General features: G+C 46.8%; 1 protein-coding gene across 2 annotated transcripts in view; it reads right to left on the reverse strand.

The window, feature by feature from the left end:
* SNRNP200 (small nuclear ribonucleoprotein U5 subunit 200) overlaps positions 1-24,732 on the reverse strand; it is a 65,379-nt gene that overhangs the window by 18,539 nt on the left and 22,108 nt on the right. For both annotated transcript variants that reach the window (XM_058859472.1, XM_058859471.1), the window contains 17 exons: positions 23,067-23,222; positions 21,405-21,575; positions 20,078-20,271; positions 18,718-18,841; positions 17,371-17,520; positions 16,436-16,546; positions 14,632-14,763; positions 13,593-13,781; positions 11,476-11,673; positions 9,558-9,710; positions 7,574-7,654; positions 5,940-6,023; positions 4,703-4,809; positions 4,507-4,625; positions 3,630-3,784; positions 2,062-2,251; positions 234-407 (listed from right to left, as the gene is read on the reverse strand). In XM_058859472.1, the coding sequence (XP_058715455.1) occupies positions 234-407; positions 2,062-2,251; positions 3,630-3,784; positions 4,507-4,625; positions 4,703-4,809; positions 5,940-6,023; positions 7,574-7,654; positions 9,558-9,710; positions 11,476-11,673; positions 13,593-13,781; positions 14,632-14,763; positions 16,436-16,546; positions 17,371-17,520; positions 18,718-18,841; positions 20,078-20,271; positions 21,405-21,575; positions 23,067-23,222 (2,488 nt within the window). The remainder of the gene's footprint in view (positions 1-233; positions 408-2,061; positions 2,252-3,629; positions 3,785-4,506; positions 4,626-4,702; positions 4,810-5,939; positions 6,024-7,573; positions 7,655-9,557; positions 9,711-11,475; positions 11,674-13,592; positions 13,782-14,631; positions 14,764-16,435; positions 16,547-17,370; positions 17,521-18,717; positions 18,842-20,077; positions 20,272-21,404; positions 21,576-23,066; positions 23,223-24,732) is intronic.

The raw sequence follows: 24,732 nt of genomic DNA on the forward strand, positions 1-24,732 counted from the left end.
TCTGGGAATAGGGGATAAACCACAGATCCCAAAACTCTGGGAATAGGGGATAAACCACAGATCCCAAATCTCTGGAAGAAGGGATAAACCACAGATCCCAAAACTCTGGGAATAAGGGAACAACCCCCAGACCCCAACACCAAACCCCCAAACCTCTCCATCATCCCCCATCCCAAAAAAAAACCCTTGGGAATCCAGCCAAATCCCGGGAAACGTTGCCAGGGAACGCCCACCTTGGGTCTGGATGGGGTTGAAGAAGGGGAATTTGTCCTGGTAGAGGCTCTCGAAGGAGCTGTTCCGAAGAGCCGACACCGGCAGCGGCTGCAGATCCAGCAGCTCCGTGGGAGGAGGATATTTCTCCGGAAGGATCAGGTGTCGGAATGAGACGGGAAGTTGGGTCTCACAGGCTGAAGGATGGAAAGAATTCCAGGATTTTAGGGATTGGTGGATACGGGAGGAGGGGGAGGTGAAGAGAGGTGGGGTTGGGAGGAGGGAAAAGGGATGGAAAATGGGATTTAAATGTTTGGGAAAGGGAAAAATCCGGAATCACAAAGCTCTGGAAATAGGGGAGAGAGCAGGGATCCCAAATTTCTACTTCCACTTGGATTCCTGGAATTTTTCCCTGGATTCCAGAGGATTTTCCACCAGGAAAAGGGGGATAAACCCAGAATCCCAAATCCCAATTGTCACTTGGATTCCCTGAATTTTTCTTTGGATTCCAGAGGATTTTCCCCCAGGAAAAGGGGGATAAACCCGGAATCCCAAATCCCAACTGCCACTTGGATTCCTGGAATTTTTCCCTGGATTCCAGAGAATTTTCCCTCAGGAAAAGGGGGATAAACCCAGGATCCCAAACCTCTGGAAATAGGGGAGAGAGCAGGGATTCCAAATTTCTACTTCCACTTGGATTCCTGGAATTTTTCCCTGGATTCCTGAGGATTTTCCCACAGGAAAAGGGGGATAAACCCAGAATTCCAAATCCCAATTGTCACTTGGATTCCTGGAGGTTTTTCCTTGGATTCCAGGGTTTTTTCCCCTGGGAAAAGAGGGGTTATAAACCACATTTCCCCCCACAAAATGTGGAATAAACCACTGGAAAAAGGGCACTCAGAGAGCCATAAAACCGGGAATAAAACCCAGGAAAAAACAGGAATAAAGACCAGGAAAAACCAGGAATAAAACCCAAGAAAAACCAGGAATGAAAACCAAGAAAAACCCAGAATAAAACCCAAGAAAAACCAGAAATAAAGCCAAAAAAAAAACAGGAATAGAGCCCAGGAAAAACCCAGAATAAAAACCAAGAAAAACCAGAAATAAAAACCGAGAAAAACCAGGAATAAAGCCTAAAAAAACCAGCAAAAAAAAATAAAAAAATCAGGAATAAAAACCAAGAAAAACAGGGAATAAAGCCTAAAAAAACCCGGAATAAAATCCAAGAAAAAGCAGGAATAACCCCCGGGAAGGGGCACTCACAGAGCCATAAAACCCAGAATAAAACCCAGGAAAAATCAGGAATAAAAACAGAGAAAAACCCAGAATAAAAACCCAGAAAAAACCCAGAATAAAACCCAAGAAAAACCCAGAATAAACACCAATAAAACCAGGAATAAATCCCAAGAAAAATCAGGAATAAATCCCAGGAAGGGGCACTCACAGAGCCATAAAATCCAGAATAAAACCCAGGAAAAACCAGGAATAAAACCCAAGAAAAATCAGGAAAAAAATCAAAATAAAACAGGAATAAAACCCTGAAAAAACCCAGAATAAAACCCAGAAAAAAGCCTAAAAAAACCAGGAATAAATCCCAGAAAAAACCAGGAATAAATCCCAGAAAAAAACAGGAATAAATCCCAGAAAAAAGCAGGAATAAATCCCAGGAAGGGGCACTCACAGAGCCATAAAATCCAGAATAAAATCCAGGAAAAAAATCCAAAAAAAACAGGAATAAAAACCAAAAAAAACAGGAATAAAAACCAATTAAAACCCAGAATAAAACCCAGAATAAAACCCAGAATAAATCCCAAAAAAACCCAGGAATAAATGCCGGGAAGGGGCACTCACAGAGCCAGCGGTCGGACACCACGCGGATGAAATATTGCGGCGGCAGCGGCTCGAAGACGGGGACGAAGAACGTCACCAAATGCTCATCCTGGGCATATTTGGCTTTGAGCAGGAAATATTCATGGTGCAGAATCACCTCGCTGTCCACATCCTCCACCAGGATCCAAAAAGCTTCGGAAGAGCCGTGAACCTGGAAAAAAAAAATGATGGAATTCTCAATTCTTCATCCCAACCTTCAAAATTCCAGGTTTTCCGGCCCTAGAATTTCCCATTTTCATCCCAAAGTTGGGTTTTTCCTCGTGGTTTTTATGCTGGAGTTGAGGTTTTCTGGTTTTGCCATAAATCAGGGGATTTTTCCTTTTTGTTTTCATATCCTGGATTCAGAATTTCCTGGTTTTCCCACATGATTTTTACAATCCAGCATCAAAATTCCATCTTTTCCTTCCAAAATGGGAATTTTCCCTCATGATTTCCATGCCCCAGCCCTGGAAATCCTCACCCAGACTGTTTATCCTGCATTTTTCCACCAGCCCATTCCCAAAATTCCCCATTTTCCCTCACAATTTCCACTCCCAATTCCCAAAATTCCCCATTTTCCCTCACAATTCCCACTCCCAATTCCCAAAATTCCCCATTTTCCACCTCCCATTCCCAAAATTCCCCTCACAATTCCCACTCCCATTCCCAAAATTCCCCATTTCCCCTCACAATTTCCAACCCCAATTCCCAGAATCCTCCATTTTCCAACTCCATTCCCAGAATCCCCAATTTTCCTTCACAATTTCCACCCCCAATTCCCAAAATTCCCCATTTTCCACCTCCCATTCCTAAAATTCCCCATTTTCCTTCACGATTTCCAGCCCCAATTCCCAAAATTCCCCATTTTCCACCTCCCATTCCCAAAATTCCCCATTTTCCCTCACAATTCCCACTCCCATTCCCAAAATTCCCCATTTTCCCTCACATTTTCCAGCCCCAATTCCCAAAATTCCCCATTTTCCCTCACATTTTCCAGCCCCAATTCCCAAAATTCCCCATTTTCCCTCACAATTCCCACCTTCCACTCCCAAAATTCCCCTCACATTTTCCCACCCCATTCCCAAAATCCCCCTCCCAATTCTTTCCCAAATTTCCCATTTTTCCCATTGTTTTTCCTGTTGCTTTTCCCATTTTTTCCCATTGTTTTTCCTGTTGCTTTTCCCATTTTTTCCCATTGTTTTTCCCGCTGTTTTTCCCATTGTTTTTCCTGTTTTTCCTGGATGTTTTTCCCATTTTTCCTGTTGTTTTTCCCGTTTTTCCCATTTTTCCCGTTGTTTTTCCCATTTTTCTCGTTGTTTTTCCCGTTTTTCCCATTTTTCCTGCTGTTTTTCCCATTGTTTTTCCCGTTGTTTTTCCCATTTTTCCTGTTGGTTTTCCCATTTTTCCCGTTGTTTTTCCCTTTTTTTCCAATTTTCTCGTTGTTTTTCCCATTGTTTTTCCCGTTTTTCCTGGATGTTTTTCCCGTTGTTTTTCCCATTTTTCCCGTTATTTTTCCCATTTTTCCTGGATGTTTTCCCCATTTTTCCCACCTTCTCGTCCCACTGGAAGTCGGGAGCGATGGTGAGCTCCACCTTGAGCGTGGAGCGGGTGATGGGCTGCAGGTGAACCGACAGCTCCAGCTTGGGGAACAGGTGAACGTATTTATGGATGGTTTTCCCCATTTTCGGCATCCGGATCAGCTCCCCTGGGAAGAGGGGAAAAAAAACAGGATCAGGGCGGAATTCCCCAAAAAAAATGGGATTATGAGGGGGACAATTCCCAGAAAAAAATGAGATTCTGTGGTGAGAATTCCCAAAAAAATGAGATTCTGTGGTAAGAATTCCCAGAAAAACCAAAATTATGAGGGGGAGAATTCCCAGAAAAAATGAGATGGGGTTAGGGCAGAATTCCCAAAGAAACGAGGTGGGGTCAGGGCGGAATTCCCAGAAAAATGGGATTATGACAGGGGGAATTCCCTAAAAAAAATGGGATTATGAGGGGGAGAATTCCCAGAAAAAAAGGGAATTTCATCCCAGATTTGTGGGATTTCAGCCCAAATTTGGGGGATTTCAGCCCAGATTTATGGGATTTCACCCAAATTTGGGGGAATTTCATCCCGGATTTGTGGGATTTCATCCCGGATTTCGGGAATTTCACCCAAATTTGTGGGATTTCATCCCAGATTTCAGGGATTTCAGCCCAGATTTTGGGAATTTCACCCAAATTTGAGGGATTTCATCCTGGATTTTGGGGATTTCATCCTGGATTTTGGGGATTTCAGCCCAGATTTGAGGGATTTCATCCCGGATTTCGGGGATTTCATCCCAGATTTGGGAGATTTTCCCATACCACAATTCCCAACCCCTCCCCATCCCAAATTTATGGGATTTCATCCCAAATTTTTGGGAATCCCCCCCTTTCCAGCACCGATCTCGTTGTGGTTGAGGTCGTAGAGTCGCTCGAAGGGAAAATTCTTCTTCTCGATTTTCTTCACCACCTCCTCGGGGAGCTTCTTGAACTGGCGCAGGGGACACATGGATTGCCACCTGCGGGACATTCCAGAGGGGTCAGGGAATTCCAGGAATTCCGGGAATCCCGGGAATCCCGCGGGATGGGGGCTCACATGCGCTTGTCGATCATCTTGCAGAGGTTGAGGGTTTTGTCGGTGAGCTGGGCCCAGCCGCGGTTCAGGACGATCTCGAAGATCGCGCGCATCAAGCGCCCGGCCGACTGCGGGAACGGGCCGGGAATTCGGGAATAAACACAGGTCATTCCTGTTCCTGAATTCCCAAAGCATTCCCATTCCCAAATTCCCATTCTCAAATTCCCATTCCTGAATTCCCAAAGCATTCCCATTCCCAAATTCCCATTCCCAAATAATTCCCATTCCCAAATTCCCATTCCCAAATCATTCCCATTCCTGAATTCCCAAAGCATTCCCATTCCCAATTTCCCATTCCCAAATAATTCCTGTGCCCAAATTCTCAAATTCCCATTCCCGAATTGCCATTCCCAAATTCCCGTTCCCAAATAATTCCCAAATAATTCCCATTCCCAAATTTCCATTCCCAGTTTCCCATTCCCAAATTCCCATTCCCAAATCATTCCCATTCCCAAATTCCCACTCCCAAATAATTCCCGTGCCCAAATTCTCAAATTGCCATTCTCAAATTCCCACTCCCGAATTCTCAAATTGCCATTCCCAAATTGCCATTCCCAAATAATTCCCATTCCCAAATAATTCCCACTCCCAAATTGTCATTCTCAAATTCCCATTCCCAAATAATTCCCATTCCCGAATTGCCATTCCCAAATTCCCATTCCTGAATTCCCAAATTCCCATTCCCAAATTCCCATTCTCAAATAATTCCCATTCCCGAATTTCCTTTCCCGAATTTCCATTCCCAAATTGCCATTCCCAAATAATTCCCAAATAATTCCCATGCCCAATTTCCCATTCCCAAATTGCCATTCCCATTCCCAAATAATTCCCAAATAATTCCCATTCCCAAATAATTCCCATTCCCGAATTGCCATTCTCAAATTCCCATTCCTGAATTCCCGAATTCCCATTCCCGAATTCCCATTCTCAAATAATTCCCATGCCCAAATTCAATTCCCATTCCCAAATAATTCCCATTCCCAGTTTCCCATTCCCAAATAATTCCCATTCCAAATTTCCCATTCACAAATTCCCATTCCCAAATTCCCATTCCCAAATAATTCCCATTCCCAAACTCCCATTCCCCAATTCCCAATTTTTCAAATGCGGCCTTTGCGGGCGGATCCCACTCGGAATTCCCCTGGAATCCCCTGGAATTCCCTGGAATTCCCTGGAATCCCCTGGAATTCCGGCTCACCTGTGTGACGTAGACCATGTCGGCCATGAGGGCGAATCCCTCCAGCTTCAGCTGCGAGATGAAGGCCTGGAGCAGGACGTTGATCTGGGAATGGCCATGGAAAATTCTCAGAGAATATCCTGGGAAAGCTGCTCAATTCCCAAAAAAAATCTCCTTTTCCTGATTCCCAAATCCCAAAAAAATCTCCTTTTCCTGGTGCCAAATTCCAAAAAAAATCTCCTTTTCCTGATTCCCAATTCCCAAAAAAATCTCCTTTTCCTGATTCCCAATTCCCAAAAAAATCTCCTTTTCCTGGTGCCAAATTCCCAAAAAAATCTCCTTTTCCTGATTCCTAAATTCCTAAAGAAATCTCCTTTTCCTGGCTCCCAAATTCCCAAGGAAATCTCCTTTTCCTGGTGCCAAATTAAAAAAAACCCTGATTTTCCTGTTTCCAAACTCCTTTTCCTGGTTCCTAAATTCCTAAAGAAATCTTCTTTTCCTGGTGCCAAATTCCCAAGGAAATCTCCTTTTCCTGGTTCTAAATTCCCAAAAAAATCTCTTTTCCCTGGTTCCCAATTCCCAAATAAATCTCCTTTCCCTCTTTCCTAATTCCCAAAGAAATCTCCTTTTCCTGGTGCCAAATTCCCGAGGAAATCTCCTTTTCCTGGTTCTAAATTCCCAAAAAAATCTCTTTTCCCTGGTTCCCAATTCCCAAAAAAATCTCCTTTTCCTGATTCCCAGTTCCCAAAAAAATCTCCTTTTCCTGGTGCCAAATTCCCAAAAAAATCTCCTTTTCCTGATTCCTAAATTCCTAAAGAAATCTGCTTTTCCTGGCTCCCAAATTCCCAAAAAATCTCCTTTTCCTGGTTCTAAATTCCCAAAAAAATCTCCTTTTCCTGATTCCTAAATTCCTAAAGAAATCTGCTTTTCCTGGCTCCCAAATTCCCAAAAAATCTCCTTTTCCTGATTCCCAATTCCCAAAAAAATCTCCTTTTCCTGATTCCCAGTTCCCAAAAAAATCTCCTTTTCCTGGTTCTAAATTCCCAAAGAAATCTCCTTTTCCTGATTCCTAAATTCCTAAAGAAATCTGCTTTTCCTGGCTCCCAAATTCCCAAGGAAATCTCCTTTCCCTGGTGCCAAATTCCAAAAAAAACCTGATTTTCCTGTTTCCAAACTCCTTTCCCTGGTGCCAAATTCCCAAAGGAATCTTCTTTTCCTGGTGCCAAATTCCCAAACAAATCTCCTTTTCCTGGTTCTAAATTCCAAAAAAAATCTCCTGTTCCTGGCTCTTAATTCCCAAGGAAATTTCCTTTCCCTGGCTCTGAATTCCCAAAGAAATCTCATTTTCCTGGTGCCAAATTCCCAAAGAAATCTCCTTTCCCTGGTTCCCAATTCCCAAATAAATCTCCTTTCCCTGGCTCCAAATTCCCAAAGAAATCTCTTTTTCCTGGTGCCAAATTCCCCAAAAAATCTCCTTTCCCTGGCTCGGAATTCCCAAGGAATTTTCCTTTCCCTGCCTCCAAACATCCCAGGAATTTTTCCATCCCCTTTTCCGGATCCCCCGGATCTCTCCCATCTTCCCACCCCGATCCAGAACATTCCAGAGTGGGAAGAGCCCAGAATTCCCAGCGGGAATTCCCAGCGGGAATTCCCACCTTGGCACTGGGCTCCTCAATGCTCTCCTTCACCGGGATCGGGACACGTTCCAGAAGTTTCTGCAGCTCCAACTTCTCTTCCTGGAAAAAAAAAACAGGGATAATCCCTTTGGAATAACTCTACAACACCCAAAAATTCCAGGTTTTTCCAGATTTTTTCCAAAAAAAAAAAATTTTTCCAAATGTTTTTTCTTGGCTGGGAAAGGATCTGGGGTCTCTCCAAGGAAAAATTCCCTCCTGGAATGTTGAGTCTGGGAATTCCAACTCCGGAGGGAACCAAACCCGTTCCTGATATCCGTGAGGAAAAACGGGTTGGATCCATGTCCTGGAATTTTATGGATCCATGTCCTGAAATTTTATGGATGCACATCCTGAAATTTTATGGATGCACATCCTGAATTTATGGATTCATGTCCTGAAATTTTATGGATCCATGTCCTGAAGTTATGGATCCATGTCCTGGATTTACGGATCAACATCCTGAAATTTTATGGATTTTTGTCCTGAAATTATGGATCCATGTCCTGAAATTTTATGGATCCACACCCTGAATTTATGGATTCACGTCCTGAAATTTTATGGATCCACATCCTGAATTTATGGATCCACATCCTGAAATCTTATGGATCCATGTCCTGGATTTATGGATCAACATCCTGAAATTTTATGGATTCACGTCCTGAAATTTTATGGATCCACGTCCTGAATTTATGGATTCATGTCCTGAATTTATGGATTCACACCCTGAATTTATGGATTCATGTCCTGAATTTATGGATCCACATCCTGAAATTTTATGGATCCATGTCCTGAAATTTTATGGATTCACATCCTGAATTTATGGATCCATGTCCTGAAATTTTATGGATCCACATCCCAAATTTATGGATCCATACCCTGAATTTACAGATCCATATCCTGAAATTTTATGGATGCACATCCTGAATTTATGGATCCATGTCCTGAATTTATGGATCCATGTCCTGGATTTACAGATCCACATCCTGAAATTTTATGGATTCACATCCTGAAATTTGATGGATCCGCACCCTCAACTGACAGGTTCACACCCTGAATTTATGGAAGCACATCCTGAAATTTGATTGGGAGCTGGCTGTTGGGTGTTGGTGTTGGGTGTCGGGTGTTGGGCGCTGTAGGGTATTGCTGGGTGTTGATGGGTGCTGTTGGGTGTTCCTGCATGTTGCTGGGTGTTCCTGGATGTTTCTGGTTGTTTCTGGGTGTTGCTGGGTGCTGTTGGTTGTTGCTGGGTGCTGTTGTGTGTTTCTGGTTGTTTCTGTGTGTTGCTGGTTGCTGTTGGTTGTTGCTGGGTGCTGTTGGGTGTTTCTGGTTGTTTCTGGGTGCTGTTAGTTGTTGCTGGGTGTTGCTGGGTGATGGCTGTTGGGTGTTCCTGGGTGTTTCTGAATGTTCCTGGTTGTTGCTGGGTGTTGCTGGGTGTTGTTAGTTGTTGGGTGACAGCTGTTGGGTGTTTCTGAGTGTTTCTAGGTGTTTCTGGGTGTTTCTAGGTGTTTCTGGTTGTTTCTGGTTGTTTCTGGTTGTTTCTGGTTGTTGCTGGTTGTTGCTGGGTGTTGCTGGGTGACGGCTGTTGGGTGTTTCTGGGTGTTTCTGGTTGTTGCTGGGTGTTTCTGGTTGTTTCTGGGTGCTGTTGGGTGTTCCTGGGTGTTTCTGGTTGTTGTTGGGTGCTGTTGGGTGCTGCTGGGTGTTCCTGGGTGTTCCTGGGTGACGGCTGTTGGGTGTTTCTGGGTGTTTCTGGTTGTTGTTGGGTGCTGTTGGGTGCTGTTGGGTGCTGTTGGGTGTTTCTGGTTGTTTCCGGTTGTTTCCGGGTGTTTCTGGGTGACAGCTGTTGGGTGTTCCTGGTTGTTGTTGGGTGTTTCCGGGTGTTTCTGGGTGACAGCTGTTGGGTGTTCCTGGTTGTTTCCGGGTGTTTCCGGGTGTTTCTGGGTGACAGCCGCCGCGGTTGCCGTACCTCGCGCACGGTGATGTTGCGGAATTCCGAGGACAGGGAGAAGACGCGGAACAGCTCGATCTCGCTCAGGGTGGGTTTCAGGAGCTGGTTGTACGTCTGCACCGTCTCGTTGGTGATGTAATAATGGCTGGCGATGCGGCCCAGCTCCGTCACCTGCCGGAACAGCCGGAAAAACAGCGGGAACAGTCGGGATAAACCATGGGAATGGTCGGGATAAACCATGGGAACAGTCAGGATAAACCATGGGAATGGATGGGATAAACCATGGGAACAGTCGGGATAAACCATGGGAATGGTCGGGATAAACCATGGGAATGGTCGGGATAAACCATGGGAATGGATGGGATAAACCATGGGAACAGTCGGGATAAACCATGGGAACGGTCGGGATAAACCATGGGAACAGTCAGGATAAACCATGGGAACGGTCGGGATAACAACGGGAACAGTCAGGATAAACCATGGGAACAGTCGGGATTAACAGCGGGAACAGTCAGGATAAACCACGGGAACGGTCAGGATAAACCATGGGAACAGTCGGGATAACAACGGGAACAGTCAGGATAAACCATGGGAACAGTCAGGATAAACCACGGGAACAGTCGGGATAACAGCAGGAACAGTCAGAATAAACCATGGGAACAGTCGGGATAAACCATGGGAACAGTCAGGATAAACCATGGGAACAGTCACAATAAACAACGGGAACAGTCGGGATAAACCATGGGAACAGTCGGGATAAACCATGGGAACAGTCGGGATAAACCATGGGAACAGTCGGGATAAACCATGGGAACAGTCGGGATAACAACGGGAACAGTCAGGATAAACCATGGGAACAGTCACAATAAACAACGGGAACAGTCGGGATAAACCATGGGAACAGTCACAATAAACAACGGGAACAGTCGGGATAAACCATGGGAACAGTCGGGATAAACCATGGGAACAGTCAGGATAACAGCAGGAACAGTCGGGATAAACCATGGGAACAGTCGGGATAACAACGGGAACAGTCGGGATAAACCACGGGAACAGTCGGGATAACAACGGGAACAGTCAGGATAAACCATGGGAACAGTCAGAACAAACCATGGGAACAGTCGGAATAAACCATGGGAATGGTTGGGATAAACCACGGGAACAGTCGGGATAAACCATGGGAACAGTCAGAATAAACCATGGGAACAGTCGGGATAAACCATGGGAACAGTCAGGATAAACCATGGGAACAGTCGGGATAAACCATGGGAACAGTCGGGATAAACCATGGGAACAGTCGGGATAAACCATGGGAACAGTCGGGATAAACCATGGGAACGGTCGGGATTAACAGCGGGAACAGTCGGGGTAACAGCAGGAACATTCAGAATAAACCATGGGAACGGTCGGGATAAACCATGGGAATGGTCGGGATAAACCATGGGAATGGTCGGGATAAACCATGGGAATGGTCGGGATAAACCATGGGAATGGTCGGGATAAACCATGGGAACAGTCGGGGTAACAACGGGAACAGTCAGAATGAACAACAGGAATTCCCAGGATAAACCACAGGAATTCCCAGGATAAAACACAGGAATTTCCTGGAAATTCCCCATTTTTTTCCTCCATCCCACCTACAAATCCCCAATCTTTTTCCTCCATCCCACCTGGAAATTCCCATTTTTTTTCCTCCATCCCACCTAAAAATTCCCCATTTTCTCACCATCCCACCTAGAAATCCCCAATTTTTTTCTCACCCTCCCACCTACAAATTCCCAATTTTTTTCCTCCACCCCACTTCGAAATTCCCAATTTTTTTCCTCCATCCCACCTATAAATTCCCATTTTTTTTCTCACCATCCCACCAAAAAATTCCCATTTTTTTTTCTCACCATCCCACCTAAAAATTCCCAATTTTTTTCCTCCATCCCACCTGGAAATTCCCGGTTTTCTTGTCGTACTTCACCAGGTTGTTCTTATCGAGCATCAGCGCCGCGGTGTGGACGAGGTCGAGGCGTCGCTGCTCCAGGAGCGGATCCGATTTCAGATCCTCGTGGGAAATTCCGTAAAGCGTCGGCGAGCGGAGCATGCGGATGTACAGGTACGTGTATCCCAACCAATTCACCGCATCCTACGGAATTCCCAAATCCTGGATTATCCCAGGGATATCCTGGCACGCTCTGGAAGCTCCGGAGTGGAGCTGATCCCAATTAAATCCCGAGAAACAGAATCAGAAAACCGGGAAATTTCATTTTTCTGGCGCCAAATTTCCCTGTGGTTTTCCTCATCCCAAATTTTCCAGGAAAGCTGATTTTCCTGATTTCCAGTTTTCCTGGAAAGCTGCTTTTCCTCACTCCAAATTCCCAGAAAAGCTGATTTTCCTTGCCTCTAATTTCCCAGGAAAGCTGATTTTCCTGGTTCCTAATTTTCCATGAAATCTGTTTTTTCTGGTCCCTCATTTCCCAGCAGATCTGCTTTTCCCAACAGAATTCCCAAGGAAATCTGCTTTTCCCAATGGAATTCCCAAGAAAATCCACTTTTCCCGTATGGAATTCCCAAGGAAATCTGTTTTTCCTGTATGGAATTCCCAAGGAAATCCACTTTTCCCAACGGAATTCCCAAGGAAATCTGTTTTTCCTGTACGAAATTCCCAAGGAAATCTGTTTTTCCTGTATGGAATTCCCAAGGAAATCTGTTTTTCCCAACGGAATTCCCAAGGAAATCCACTTTTCCCGTATGGAATTCCCAAGGAAATCCACTTTTCCCAATGGAATTCCCAAGGAAATCTGTTTTTCTTGGCTCCCAATTTCCTTCCCTCACCTCCCCCCACATTTCCAGGAAAACATTCCGGAATTAACCCTAAAACACCCCAAGATTTTTCCCTGGTTTTCCATTCCCAACAACACCCTAAAAAACCCCAACACCCTAAAATACCCAAAACACCCTAAAAAAACCCAAAACACCCTAAAAAAACCTCCAACACACCCTAAAAAAACCTCAAAACACCCTAAAAAAACCCAGAACACCCTAAAAACCCCCAAAACACCCTAAAAAACCCCAAAAAACACCCTAAAAACCCCCAAAACACCCTAAAAAACCCCCCAAAAAAGCGTAAAAAACCCAAACACCCTAAAAATACCCAACATCACCCTAAAAAAACCCAACAACACCCTAAAAAAACCTCAAAACACCCTAAAAAACAGCAAAACACCCTAAAAACCCAATAACACCCTAAAAAAACCCAACAACACCTTAAAAACCCAACAACACCCTAAAAAAACCCAAAACACCCTAAAAAAACCCCAAAACACTCTAAAAACCTCAAAACACCCTAAAAAACCCCAAAACACCCTAAAAAAACCCAACAACACCCTAAAACCCCTACACAACACCCTACAAACCCCAAAAAAACACCCTAAAAACCCCCAAAAAACACCGTAAAAACCTCCAAAAAACACCCTAAAAAACCCCCAAAAACACCCTAAAAACCCCCAAAAAACACCGTAAAAAACCCCAAAAAACACCCTAAAAAAAACCAAAAAACACCCTAAAAACCCCCCAAAACACCCAAAAAAACCCCAACAACACCCTAAAAAACCACTCTAACACCCTAAAAGCCCCCAAAAAACACCGTAAAAAACCCCAAAAAACACCCTAAAAAACACCCAAAAACACCCTAAAAAACACCCAAAAACACCCTAAAAACCCCAAAACACCCTAAAAACCCCCAAAAAACACCCTAAAAAACCCCAAAAAACACCCTAAAAAAACCCCAAAAAACACCCTAAAAACCCCCAAAAAACACCGTAAAAAACCCCAAAAAACACCCTAAAAAACCCCAAAAAACACCCTAAAAAACCCCAAAAAACACCCTAAAAACCCCAAAAAACACCGTAAAAACCCCAAAAAAACCCTAAAAAAACCCCCAAAAATACTGTAAAAAACACCAAACACCCTAAAAACCCCAAAACACCCTAAAAACCCCAAATCCCCGCTCGGGGACGGAACCACGGCCACAATTCCCAGGAAACAGCGGGAATTCCAGGGGACCTTGGCGTTCTGGACGTTTCCGAGCACGGCCTCGGCGTTGAGCATGTCCGGGAGCTTGGCCACCATCTGGCTCTCGATGGGGAGCTGCTGGTTGAGCAGGGACAGGTAATACTGCAGCTCCCCGTGGGACGTGATGAGGATTCCTTCTCCTTTGGTGTCGTACTGAGGCCTCCCGGCACGGCCCAGCATCTGCAACAGGGAAAAATCCGGAATTCTGGGAATCTTCAATGGAATTCTGGAGGAATTATCTCAGGAGGGTTTGGGAATGGAATTCTGGAGGAATTATCTCAGGGGGGTTTGGGAATGGAATTCTGGAGGAATTATCTCAGGAGGGTTTGGGCAAGGAACTGTCTCAGGTGGATCTCGGTATGGAATTCTGGAGGAATTATCTCAGGGGAGTTTGGGAATGGAATTCTGGAGGAATTATCTCAGGGGGGTTTGGGAATGGAATTCTGGAGGAATTATCTCAGGGGGGTTTGGGAATGGAATTCTGGAGGAATTATCTCAGGGGGGTTTGAGAATGGAATTCTGGAGGAATTATCTCAGGGGGGTTTGGGAATGGAATTCTGGAGGAATTATCTCAGGAGGGTTTGGGAATGGAATTCTGGAGGAATTATCTCAGGAGGGTTTGGGCAAGGAACTGTCTCAGGTGGATCTCGGTATGGAATTCTGGAGGAATTATCTCAGGGGAGTTTGGGAATGGAATTCTGGAGGAATTATCTCAGGGGGGTTTGGGAATGGAATTCTGGAGGAATTATCTCAGGGGGGTTTGGGAATGGAATTCTGGAGGAGTTATCTAGGATGGGTTTGGGAATGGAATTCTTGAGGGATTATCTAGGATGGGTTTGGGAATGGAATTCTGGAGGAATTATCTCAGGGGGGTTTGGGCATGGAATTCTGGAGGAATTATCTCAGGAGGGTTTGGGAATGGAATTCTGGAGGAATTATCTCAGGAGGGTCTGAGCATGGAATTCTGGAGGAATTATCTCAGGAGGGTCTGAGCATGGAATTCCTGAGGGATGATCTGGGATGGTCCCACCTGGAGGATGTCCAGCGCTCCCAGCTCCGTCCAGCGTCCCTTTTCCGGGCTGTAGACCTGAGTGCCTTTGATGATCACCGTGTGCGCCGGAAGGTTCACGCCCCACGCCAGCGTGGCCGTGGACACCAGGACCTGCAGGAAAACCAGGATCAGATCCAGCAGGAACTCCAAATCCATCCAGGAACCTCCAAATCCACCCAGGAACCTCCAAATCCACCCAAGAACCTCCAAATCCACCCAAGAACCTCCAAATTCATCCAAAAACTGGGTTCAGATCCAGCAGGAACTCCAAATCCACCCAAGAACCTCCAAATCCACCCAAGAACCTCCAAATCCACCCAGGAACCTCCAAATCCATCCAGGAACCTCCAAATCCACCCAAGAACCTCCAAATCCATCCAAAACCAGGATCAGATCCAGCAGGAACTCCAAATCCACCCAGGAACCTCCAAATCCATCCAGGAACCTCCAAATCCACCCAAGAACCTCCAAATTCATCCAAAAACCGGGATCAGATCCAGCAGGAACCTCCAAATCCATCCAAGAACCGGGATCAGATCCAGCAGGAACCTCCAAATCCACCCAAGAACCTCCAAATCCACCCAGGAACCTCCAAATCCACCCAGGAACCTCCAAATTCATTCAAAAGCAGGATCAGATCCAGCAGGAACCTCCAAATCCATCCAGGAACCTCCAAATCCACCCAGGAACCTCCAAATCCATCCAAGAACCTCCAAATCCATCCAAAACCAGGATCAGATCCAGCAGGAACTCCAAATCCACCCAGGAACCTCCAAATCCACCCAAGAACCTCCAAATTCATCCAAAAACCGGGATCAGATCCAGCAGGAACCTCCAAATCCACCCAGGAACCTCCAAACTCATCCAAAACCGGGATCAGATCCAGCAGGAACCTCCAAATTCATCCAAAAACCTCCAAATCCACCCAGGAACCTCCAAATCCACCCAGGAACCTCCAAATCCACCCAGGAACCTCCAAATCCACCCAGGAACCTCCAAATCCACCCAGGAACCTCCAAACTCATCCAAAACTGGGATCAGATCCAGCAGGACCTTTTCCCTAATTCCAAATTTCCCAGGAAATCTGATTTTCCTCATTCCCAAATTCCCAAAAAAATCTGATTTTCCTTGTTCCAAATTCCCAAAAAATCTGCTTCCCCTAATCCCAAATTCCCAAAAAAATCTGATTTTCCTTAATCCCAAATTCCCAAAAAAATCTGATTTTCCTTAATCCCAAATTCCCAAAAAAATCTGATTTTCCTTATTCCAAAATTCCCAAAAAAATCTGATTTTCCTTAATTCCAAATTCCCAAAAAAATCTGATTTTCCTTGTTCCAAAATTCCCAAAAAAATCTGATTTTCCTTATTCCAAAATTCCCAAAAAAATCTGATTTTCCTTAATTCCAAATTCCCAAAAAAATCTGATTTTCCTTAATCCCAAATTCCCAAAAAAATCTGATTTTCCTTAATTCCAAATTCCCAAAAAAATCTGATTTTCCTTAATCCCAAATTCCCAAAAAAATCTGATTTTTCCCAAATTCCCTTTTCCCACTTTTCCCTTCCCACCCAACCTCAAACATCCCAAAAAATCCCATTTTTTTTCTCCCCATCCCCCTGGAAAATCCCATTTTTTTCCCACATCGGATCCCGATTCCGATGAAATCCATGGAATTTTTATCCCGGAATTTTTATCCTGGAATTTTTATCCAGGAATTTTTATCCATGGAATTTTTATCCCGGAATTTTTATCCATGGAATTTTTCTCCCGGAATTCCGATCCCACCTGGATGTGTTTATCCGCGAAAAGATCTTCCACGAGCGTTCGGTCGACGCGCGTCATCCCCGCGTGGTGGATGGCGAATCCATAGGGAAGCAAATCCTTCAGCTCCAGGTTCTGCGGGAAAAATCATCCCAAATAATTCCGGGAAAAGCGGGAAAAGTGGGAAAAGTGGGATATTCCAAAGGAAAAGCGGGAAAAGGCAAAGGAAAAGCGGGAAAAGTGGGATATTCCAAAGGAAAAGTGGGATATTCCAAAGGAAAAGTGGGAAAAGTGGGATATTCCAAAGGAAAAGTGGGAAAAGCCAAAGGAAAAGCCAAAGGAAAAGCAGGAAAAGCCAAAGGAAAAGCCAAAGGAAAAGTGGGAAAAGCCAAAGGAAAAGCGGGAAAAGCCAAAGGAAAAGCGGGAAAAGTGGGAAAAGTGGGATATTCCAAAGGAAAAGTGGGAAAAGCCAAAGGAAAATGGGGAAAAGCCAAAGGAAAAGTGGGAAAAGCCAAAGAAAGAGTGGGAAAAGCCAAAGGAAAAGAGGGAAAAGCCAAAGGAAAAGTGGGATATTCCAAAGGAAAATGGGGAAAAGCCAAAGGGAAATGGGGAAAAGCCAAAGGAAAATGGGGAAAAGCCAAAGGAAAAGCCAAAGGAAAAGCGGGAAAAGCCAAAGGAAAAGTGGGAATAGTGGGATATTCCAAAGGAAAAGTGGGAACAGTGGGATATTCCAAAGGAAAATGGGGAAAAGCCAAAGGAAAAGAGGGAACAGTGGGATATTCCAAAGGAAAAGCGGGAAAAGCCAAAGGAAAAGTGGGATATTCCAAAGGAAAAGCGGGAACAGTGGGAAAAGTGGGATATTCCAAAGGAAAAGTGGGATATTCCAAAGGAAAATCGGGAACAGCCACAGGAGAAGTTTGGGATGGGCAGGGAGGATGAAGAAGGAACCCCAGGATCACCTTGCACTGCTCGGCCTCCGTGCGCAGAACCTCGGTGGAGGCCGATCCCTCGCGCAGGAACAGCCCCAGCGTGTCCTTCTCCAGGCACATGTCCCGGATCGCACGCGCCGTCTTCCCCGTCTCCTTCCGGGAGTGCACGAACACCAGAACCTGGGAAAAACCGGGAATCAGCCCGGAATTCCCGGGAAAAGGGGGGAGCTGGGAAAAGAGGAGGGATTGGGGAAAGGGCTCGGGGTGTTTGGTGGTGATGGGGGGGTTCTGGATTGATCCAGGCAGGGAAAGGGGGAAAAGGAATTTTTTTGTGCTCTGAAATTCCATGGAAAACACAAATTTTCCCAGTCCAAGCCGGGATTTCCCATGGAAAGAGATCTGGGATTAATCCAGAAAAATTTCCTCATCCCAGAAAAATAATTCGTGATTAATCAGGGCAGGAAAAAAGGGAAAATCCATTTTGTGTCCTCTGAAATTCCATGGAAAACCCAATTTCTCCCAGTCCAAGCCGGGATTTTGGATGGGAAGAGATCTGGGATTAATCCAGAAAAATTCCCTGAATCCCAAAGAGAGAATTCCTGATAAATCAGGGCAGGAAAAGTGGGAAAAGGAATTTTTTTGTGCTCTGAGATTCCATGGAAAACCCAATTTGATCGAGGATTTCCCATGGGAAGAGATCTGGGATTAATCCAAAAAAATTCCCTGAATCCCAAAGAGAGAATTCCTGATTAATCAGGGCTGGAAAAGTGGAAAAATCCATTTTTTGTGCTCTGAAATTCCATGGAAAACCCAAATTTTCCCAGCCCAATCCAGGATTTTGGAGAGGAAGAGATCTGGGATTAATCCAGAAAAATTTCCTGAATTCCAAAGGGATAATTCCCAATTAATCAGGGATGGGAAAGTGGGAAAAGGAATTTTTTTGGCCTCTGAAATTCCATGGAAAACCCAATTTGATCCAGGATTTCCGATGGGAAGAGATCTGGGATTAATCCAGAAAAATTCCCTGAATCCCAAAGAGAGAATTCCTGATTAATCAGGGATGGGAAAGAGGGAAAATCCATTTTGTGTCCTCTGAAAATCCCAATTTTTTTTCCCTAGGATTAAGGAAAAAAAAAAAAAGAGAAAAAAGGGAAAATCCCATTTTTTTAATGGGAAAATCCCATTTTTTAATGGGAAAATCCCATTTTTTAATGGGAAAATCCCATTTTTTAATGGGAAAATCCCATTTTTTAATGGGAAAATCCCATTTTTGCCCCCTAAAATTAAGAAAAAAAAGGGAAAATCCCATTTTTTTAATGGGAAAATCCCATTTTTTTTTCCAGGAACAAGGAAAAATCTGGGAATGAGGATTCCAACCTGGTTTTTGCCGGCGTGCTCCATGATTTTCTCGTAGACGATCTCGTTCATGATCTGGAAACGTTTGATGGCTTTTTTCTCCGTGATTCCCACGTAAGTCTGCTCCAGAGGAACCGGTCGGAAACTGGGAATGGGAAGAGAAAAATCCATGGAAAAAGGGAAATTTTCCACAAAAAAAAAAAAAGTTATCCCGATTTTTCAGTGATTTAATTCCATTGGGAATCGATTTTCACGGATTTTTGGTGTTTTTTCCGGGAATTTCTGGGATATCTGAGGAAAAAGGGAATTTTGGGAAGCAGGATCAGCCTGGATTGGGAATTTTTTCCAATGGGGACAGCAGAAATTCCATGATTTCTCCAGGATTTGATTTTTTTTGGGATGGAAAATCCTGGAAAATTCATGAATTGGAGCTGGAAAAGATGGAAAATCCGATTTTAATCCCATTAATTCCAGACGGAATTCATCCAGGAATTCCCCTCATCCCAAAAAGACAATTCCCAATAAATCAGGGATGGGGAAAAAAGAGGGAAAAATCCATTCCTGGTCCTCTCAGATTCCATGGAAAAATCAACCCAACCCCGGGAATTCTGAGATTCCCAAAAATGCTGGGAATGGGAATGGAATTCCAGCTTTAAACAGGGATGGAATTCCAGCTGGAAATGGGAATGGGGATGGAATTCCAGCTGGGAATGGGAATGGGGATGGAATTCCAGCTGGGAATGGGGATGGAATTCCTGGGAATGGGGATGGAATTCCAGCTTTAAACAGGGATGGAATTCCAGCTGGAAATGGGAATGGGGATGGAATTCCAGCTGGAAATGGGGATGGAATTCCAGCTTTAAACAGGGATGGAATTCCAGCTGGGAATGGGGATGGAATTCCAGCTGGGAATGGGGATGGAATTCCATGGAATTCCAGCTGGAAACGTGGATGGGATCCCATCAGGAATTCCAGCTGGAAACGTGGATGGGATCCCATCAGGAATTCCAGCTGGAAACGTGGATGGAATTCCATGGAATTCCAGCTGGAAACGTGGATGGGATCCCATCAGGAATTCCAGCTGGAAACATGGATGGGATCCCATCAGGAATTCCAGGTTTAAACGTGGATGGAATTCCATGGAATTCCAGCTGGAAACATGGATGGGATCCCATCAGGAATTCCAGCTGGAAACGGGGATGGAATTCCATGGGATTCCAGCTGGGAACACGGATGGGATCCCATCAGGAATTCCAGGTTTAAACATGGATGGAATTCCATGGGATTCCAGCTGGAAACGTGGATGGAATCCCATGGAATTCCAGCTGGAAACGTGGATGGAATTCCATGGAATTCCACCTTCTCCCGCTGTTCCCAGCACCTGTTGTCGAAGTAGAAGAGTCCCTTGGCGGGGTCCACGCGGAGGAAGGTGGCCACGTCCTCGTAGTTGGGCAGGGTGGCGCTGAGCCCCACCAGCCGCACGTCCTCCTGCGTCATCTCGATGTTCCTGATGGCCCTGGCCACCAGGGACTCCAGCACGGGCCCGCGGTCGTCGTGGAGGAGGTGGATCTCATCCTGGGAAAACGGGAAACTTCTGGAGCTTCTCCACCCAAACCCCAGATCCACCTTGAGGAACTCTCTTGAGGTTCTCCACCCCAAACCCCAGATCCACCTTGAGGAACACCTTGAGGTTCTCCTCCCCCAAACCCCAGATCCACCTTGAGGAACTCTCTTGAGGTTCTCCACACCCAAACTCCAGATCCACCTTGAGGAACTCTCTTGAGGTTCTCCACACCCCAAACCCCAGATCCACCTTGAGCTTCTCCACCCCAAACTCCAGATCCACCTTCAGGAATTCCCTGAGCTTCTCCACCCCCAAACCCCAGATCCACCTCGAGGAACCTCCTGAGGTTCTCCATCCAAACCTCAGATCCACTTTGAGGAACCCCCTGAGGTTCTCTACCCAAACCCCAGATCCACCTTGAGGTTCTCTATCCCCAAACTCCAGATCCACTTCGAGAAACCCTCATCAGATCCACCTTGAGGAACCGCCTGAGGTTCTCAAACCCCAAACCCCAGATCCACCTCGAGGAACCTCCTGAGGTTCTTCAACCCAAACCCCAGATCCACCTTGAGGAACACCCTGAGCTTCTCCACCCAAACCCCAGATCCACTTTGAGGAACACCTTGAGGTTCTCCACCCCAAACCCCAGATCAACCTTGAGCTTCTCCACCCAAACCCCAGATTCACTTTGAGGAACCCTGATCAGATCCACTTTGAGGAACCCCCTGAGCTTCTCCATCCTAAACCCCAGATCCACTTTGAGGAACCCTCATCAGATCCACTTTGAGGACCCCCTTGAGGTTCTCCATCCAAACCTCAGATCCACTTTGAGGACCCCCTTGAGGTTCTCCATCCCCAAACCCCAGATCCACCTTGAGCTTCTCCATCCCAAACCCCAGATCCACCTTGAGGAACCCCCTGAGGTTCTTCAACCCAAACCCCAGATCCACTTTGAGGACCCCCTTGAGGTTCTCCACCCAAACCCCAGATCCACTTTGAAGAACCCTCATCAGATCCACTTTGAGGAACCCCCTGAGCTTCTCCACCCAAACCCCAGATCCACCTTGAGGAACCCTCATCAGATCCACTTTGAGGACCCCCTTGAGGTTCTCCATCCCAAACCCCAGCTCCAAGATGGGCTCACCAGGATGACCAGCCGCACCAGCTGGGTGTAGGTCCTCTCTCCACCCTTGCGGGTGATGATGTCCCACTTCTCGGGCGTGCACACGATGATCTGCGTGGCGCTGATCTCCTCCTTGCACAGCTGGTGGTCCCCGGTCAGCTCGGCCACCGTGATCCCGTAGGTGGCCAAACGCTGGAGAGGAACCCAGGGGATGAGCGTGGAGGGAGCTTCCCGTGGAGGAACGATCCCAACGATCCACCACAGCTTCTGCTGGATCTCCAACCCCTCAGTGATCCCAAAGCTTCCTCTGGATCCCATCAGTGATCCCAAACCCCTCAATGATCCCAAAGCTTCATCTGGATCCCATCAATGATCCCAAAGCTTCCTCTGGATCCCATCAGTGATCCCAAAGCTTCCTCTGGATCCCATCAGTGATCCCAAATGTTCCTCTGGATCCCATCAGTGATCCCAAACCTTCCTCTGGATCCCATCAGTGATCCCAAATGTTCCTCTGGATCCCATCAGTGATCCCAAACCTTCCTTTGGATCCCATCAGTGATCCCAAACCCATCAATGATCCCAAAGCTTCCTCTGGATCCCATCAGTGATCCCAAACGTTCCTCTGGATCCCCATCAACGATCCCAAATGTTCCTCTGGATCCCATCAGTGATCCCAAACCCATCAATGATCCCAAAGCTTCCTCTGGATCCCATCAATGATCCCAAACCTTCCTTTGGACCCCATCAGTGATCCCAAACCTTCCTCTGGATCCCATCAGTGATCCCAAAGCTTCCTTTGGATCCTATCAATGATCCCAAACCCATCAATGATCCCAAACCTTCCTTTGGATCCCATCAATGATCCCAAACCTCCCCTGGGATCCACCCCCAGGGATCCCGCAGGATCCACCCTCAGGGATCTCCTGGGATCTGCTCCCGGAGCTCCCCTGGGATCCTCCCCTATAGACCCCCCGGGATCCACCCCCACAGATCCCTGGAATCCTCCCCCAGGGATCCCCCTGGGATCCACCCCCAGGGATCCCTGGGATCCACCCCCATAGATCCCTGGGATCCACCCCCAGGGATCCCCGGGGATCCACCCGCAGGGATCCCGCAGGATCCACCCCCAGGGACCCCCCGGGATCCCCCCGCAGGGATCCCCGCACCTTTCCGAAGCTGCCGACCATCTCCTGCACCAGGGATCCAATCCCAAACCTCCCCTGGGATCCACCCCCAGGGATCCCCCTGGGATCCTCCCCCAGGGATCCCCCTGGGATCCACCCCCAGGGATCCCCCCGCAGGGATCCCGCAGGGATCCCGCAGGATCCACCCCCAGGGACCCCCCGGGATCCCCCCGCAGGGATCCCCGCACCTTTCCGAAGCTGCCGACCATCTCCTGCACCAGGGATCCAATCCCAAACCTCCCCTGGGATCCACCCCCAGGGATCCCGCAGGATCCACCCGCAGGGATCCCCTGGGATCCCCCCGCAGGGATCCCCCGGGATCCACCCCCAGGGATCCCCTGGGATCCCCCCGCAGGGATCCCCTCACCTTCCCGAAGCTGCCGACCATCTCCTGCACCAGGGATCCAATCCCAAACCTCCCCTGGGATCCACCCCCAGGGATCCCCCGGGGATCCACCCGCAGGGATCTCCCGGGATCCACCCGCAGGGATCCCCGCACCTTCCCGAAGCTGCCGACCATCTCCTGCACCAGGGATCTCATGGGGGCGATGTAGATGATCTTGAAGTCGTCCACGTTGATGGTGCCGTCCATGTTGATGTGTTTGCCGATCTCGCGCAGCATGCACAGCAGCGCCACGTTCGTCTTCCCCGCGCCCTGAAACGCCACGGAAACACGGAATAACCCAGGGAAAACGGGAATTCCAAACATCCTGGAATAACTCAGGGAAAACTCAGGGAAAAGGGGCATTCCCTGCCCCAAAACATCCCGGAATTCCACAGGGAAAACTCAGGGAAAAGGGGCATTCCAAACATCCTGGAATTCCTCAGGGAAAACTCAGGGAAAAGGGGAATTCCAAACATCCTGGAATTCCTCAGGGAAAACTCAGGGAAAAGGGGAATTCCAAACATCCTGGAATAACCCAGGGAAAACTCAGGGAAAAGGGGAATTCCAAACATCCTGGAATTCCGCAGGGAAAACTCAGGGAAAAGGGTCATTCCAAAATCCTGGAATTCCTCAGGGAAAAGGGGCATTCCAAAAATCCCAGAATTCCTCAGGGAAAAGGGGCATTCCGTGCCCCAAAACATCCTGGAATTCCTCAGGGAAAACTCAGGGGAAAGGGGCATTCCCTGCCACAAAACATCCCGGAATTCCGCAGGGAAAACTCAGGGAAAAGGGGCATTCCGTGACCCAAAACATCCCGGAATTCCGCAGGGAAAAGGGGCATTCCAAACATCCTGGAATTCCTCAGGGAAAACTCAGGGAAAAGGGGCATTCCATGACCCAAAACATCCTGGAATTCCTCAGGGAAAACTCAGGGAAAAGGGGAATTCCATGACCCAAAACATCCCGGAATTCCGCAGGGAAAACTCAGGGAAAAGGGGAATTCCATGACCCAAAACATCCCGAAATTCCACAGGGAAAACTCAGGGAAAAGGGGCATTCCAAACATCCCGGAATTCCTCAGGGAAAACTCAGGGAAAAGGGGAATTCCATGACCCAAAACATCCCGGAATTCCTCAGGGAAAACTCAGGGAAAAGGGGAATTCCATGACCCAAAACATCCTGGAATTCCACAGGGAAAAGGGGCATTCCAAACATCCTGGAATTCCTCAGGGAAAAGGGGCATTCCAAACATCCCGGAATTCCTCAGGGAAAACCCTACAACAGCCCCAAAACATCCTGGAATTCCTCAGGGAAAAGGGGCATTCCAAAATCCTGGAATTCCTCAGGGAAAACCCACGGAAAAGGGGCATTCCGTGCCCCCAAACATCCCGGAATTCCGCAGGGAAAACTCAGGGAAAAGGGGCATTCCCTGCCCCAAAACATCCTGGAATTCCTCAGGGAAAACTCAGGGAAAAGGGGCATTCCGTGCCCCAAAACATCCCGGAATTCCTCAGGGAAAAGGGGCATTCCAAAATCCTGGAATTCCTCAGGGAAAACCCACGGAAAAGGGGCATTCCGTGCCCCCAAACATCCCGGAATTCCGCAGGGAAAACTCAGGGAAAAGGGGCATTCCGTGCCCCAAAACATCCCGGAATTCCTCAGGGAAAACTCAGGGAAAAGGGGCATTCCGTGCCCCAAAACATCCCGGAATTCCTCAGGGAAAAGGGGCATTCCAAAATCCTGGAATTCCTCAGGGAAAAGAGTCACCCAGGAGCACCTT

This window comes from Poecile atricapillus, chromosome 29 (assembly GCF_030490865.1).
Source record: "Poecile atricapillus isolate bPoeAtr1 chromosome 29, bPoeAtr1.hap1, whole genome shotgun sequence".
NCBI classification, from domain to species: Eukaryota; Metazoa; Chordata; class Aves; order Passeriformes; family Paridae; genus Poecile; species Poecile atricapillus.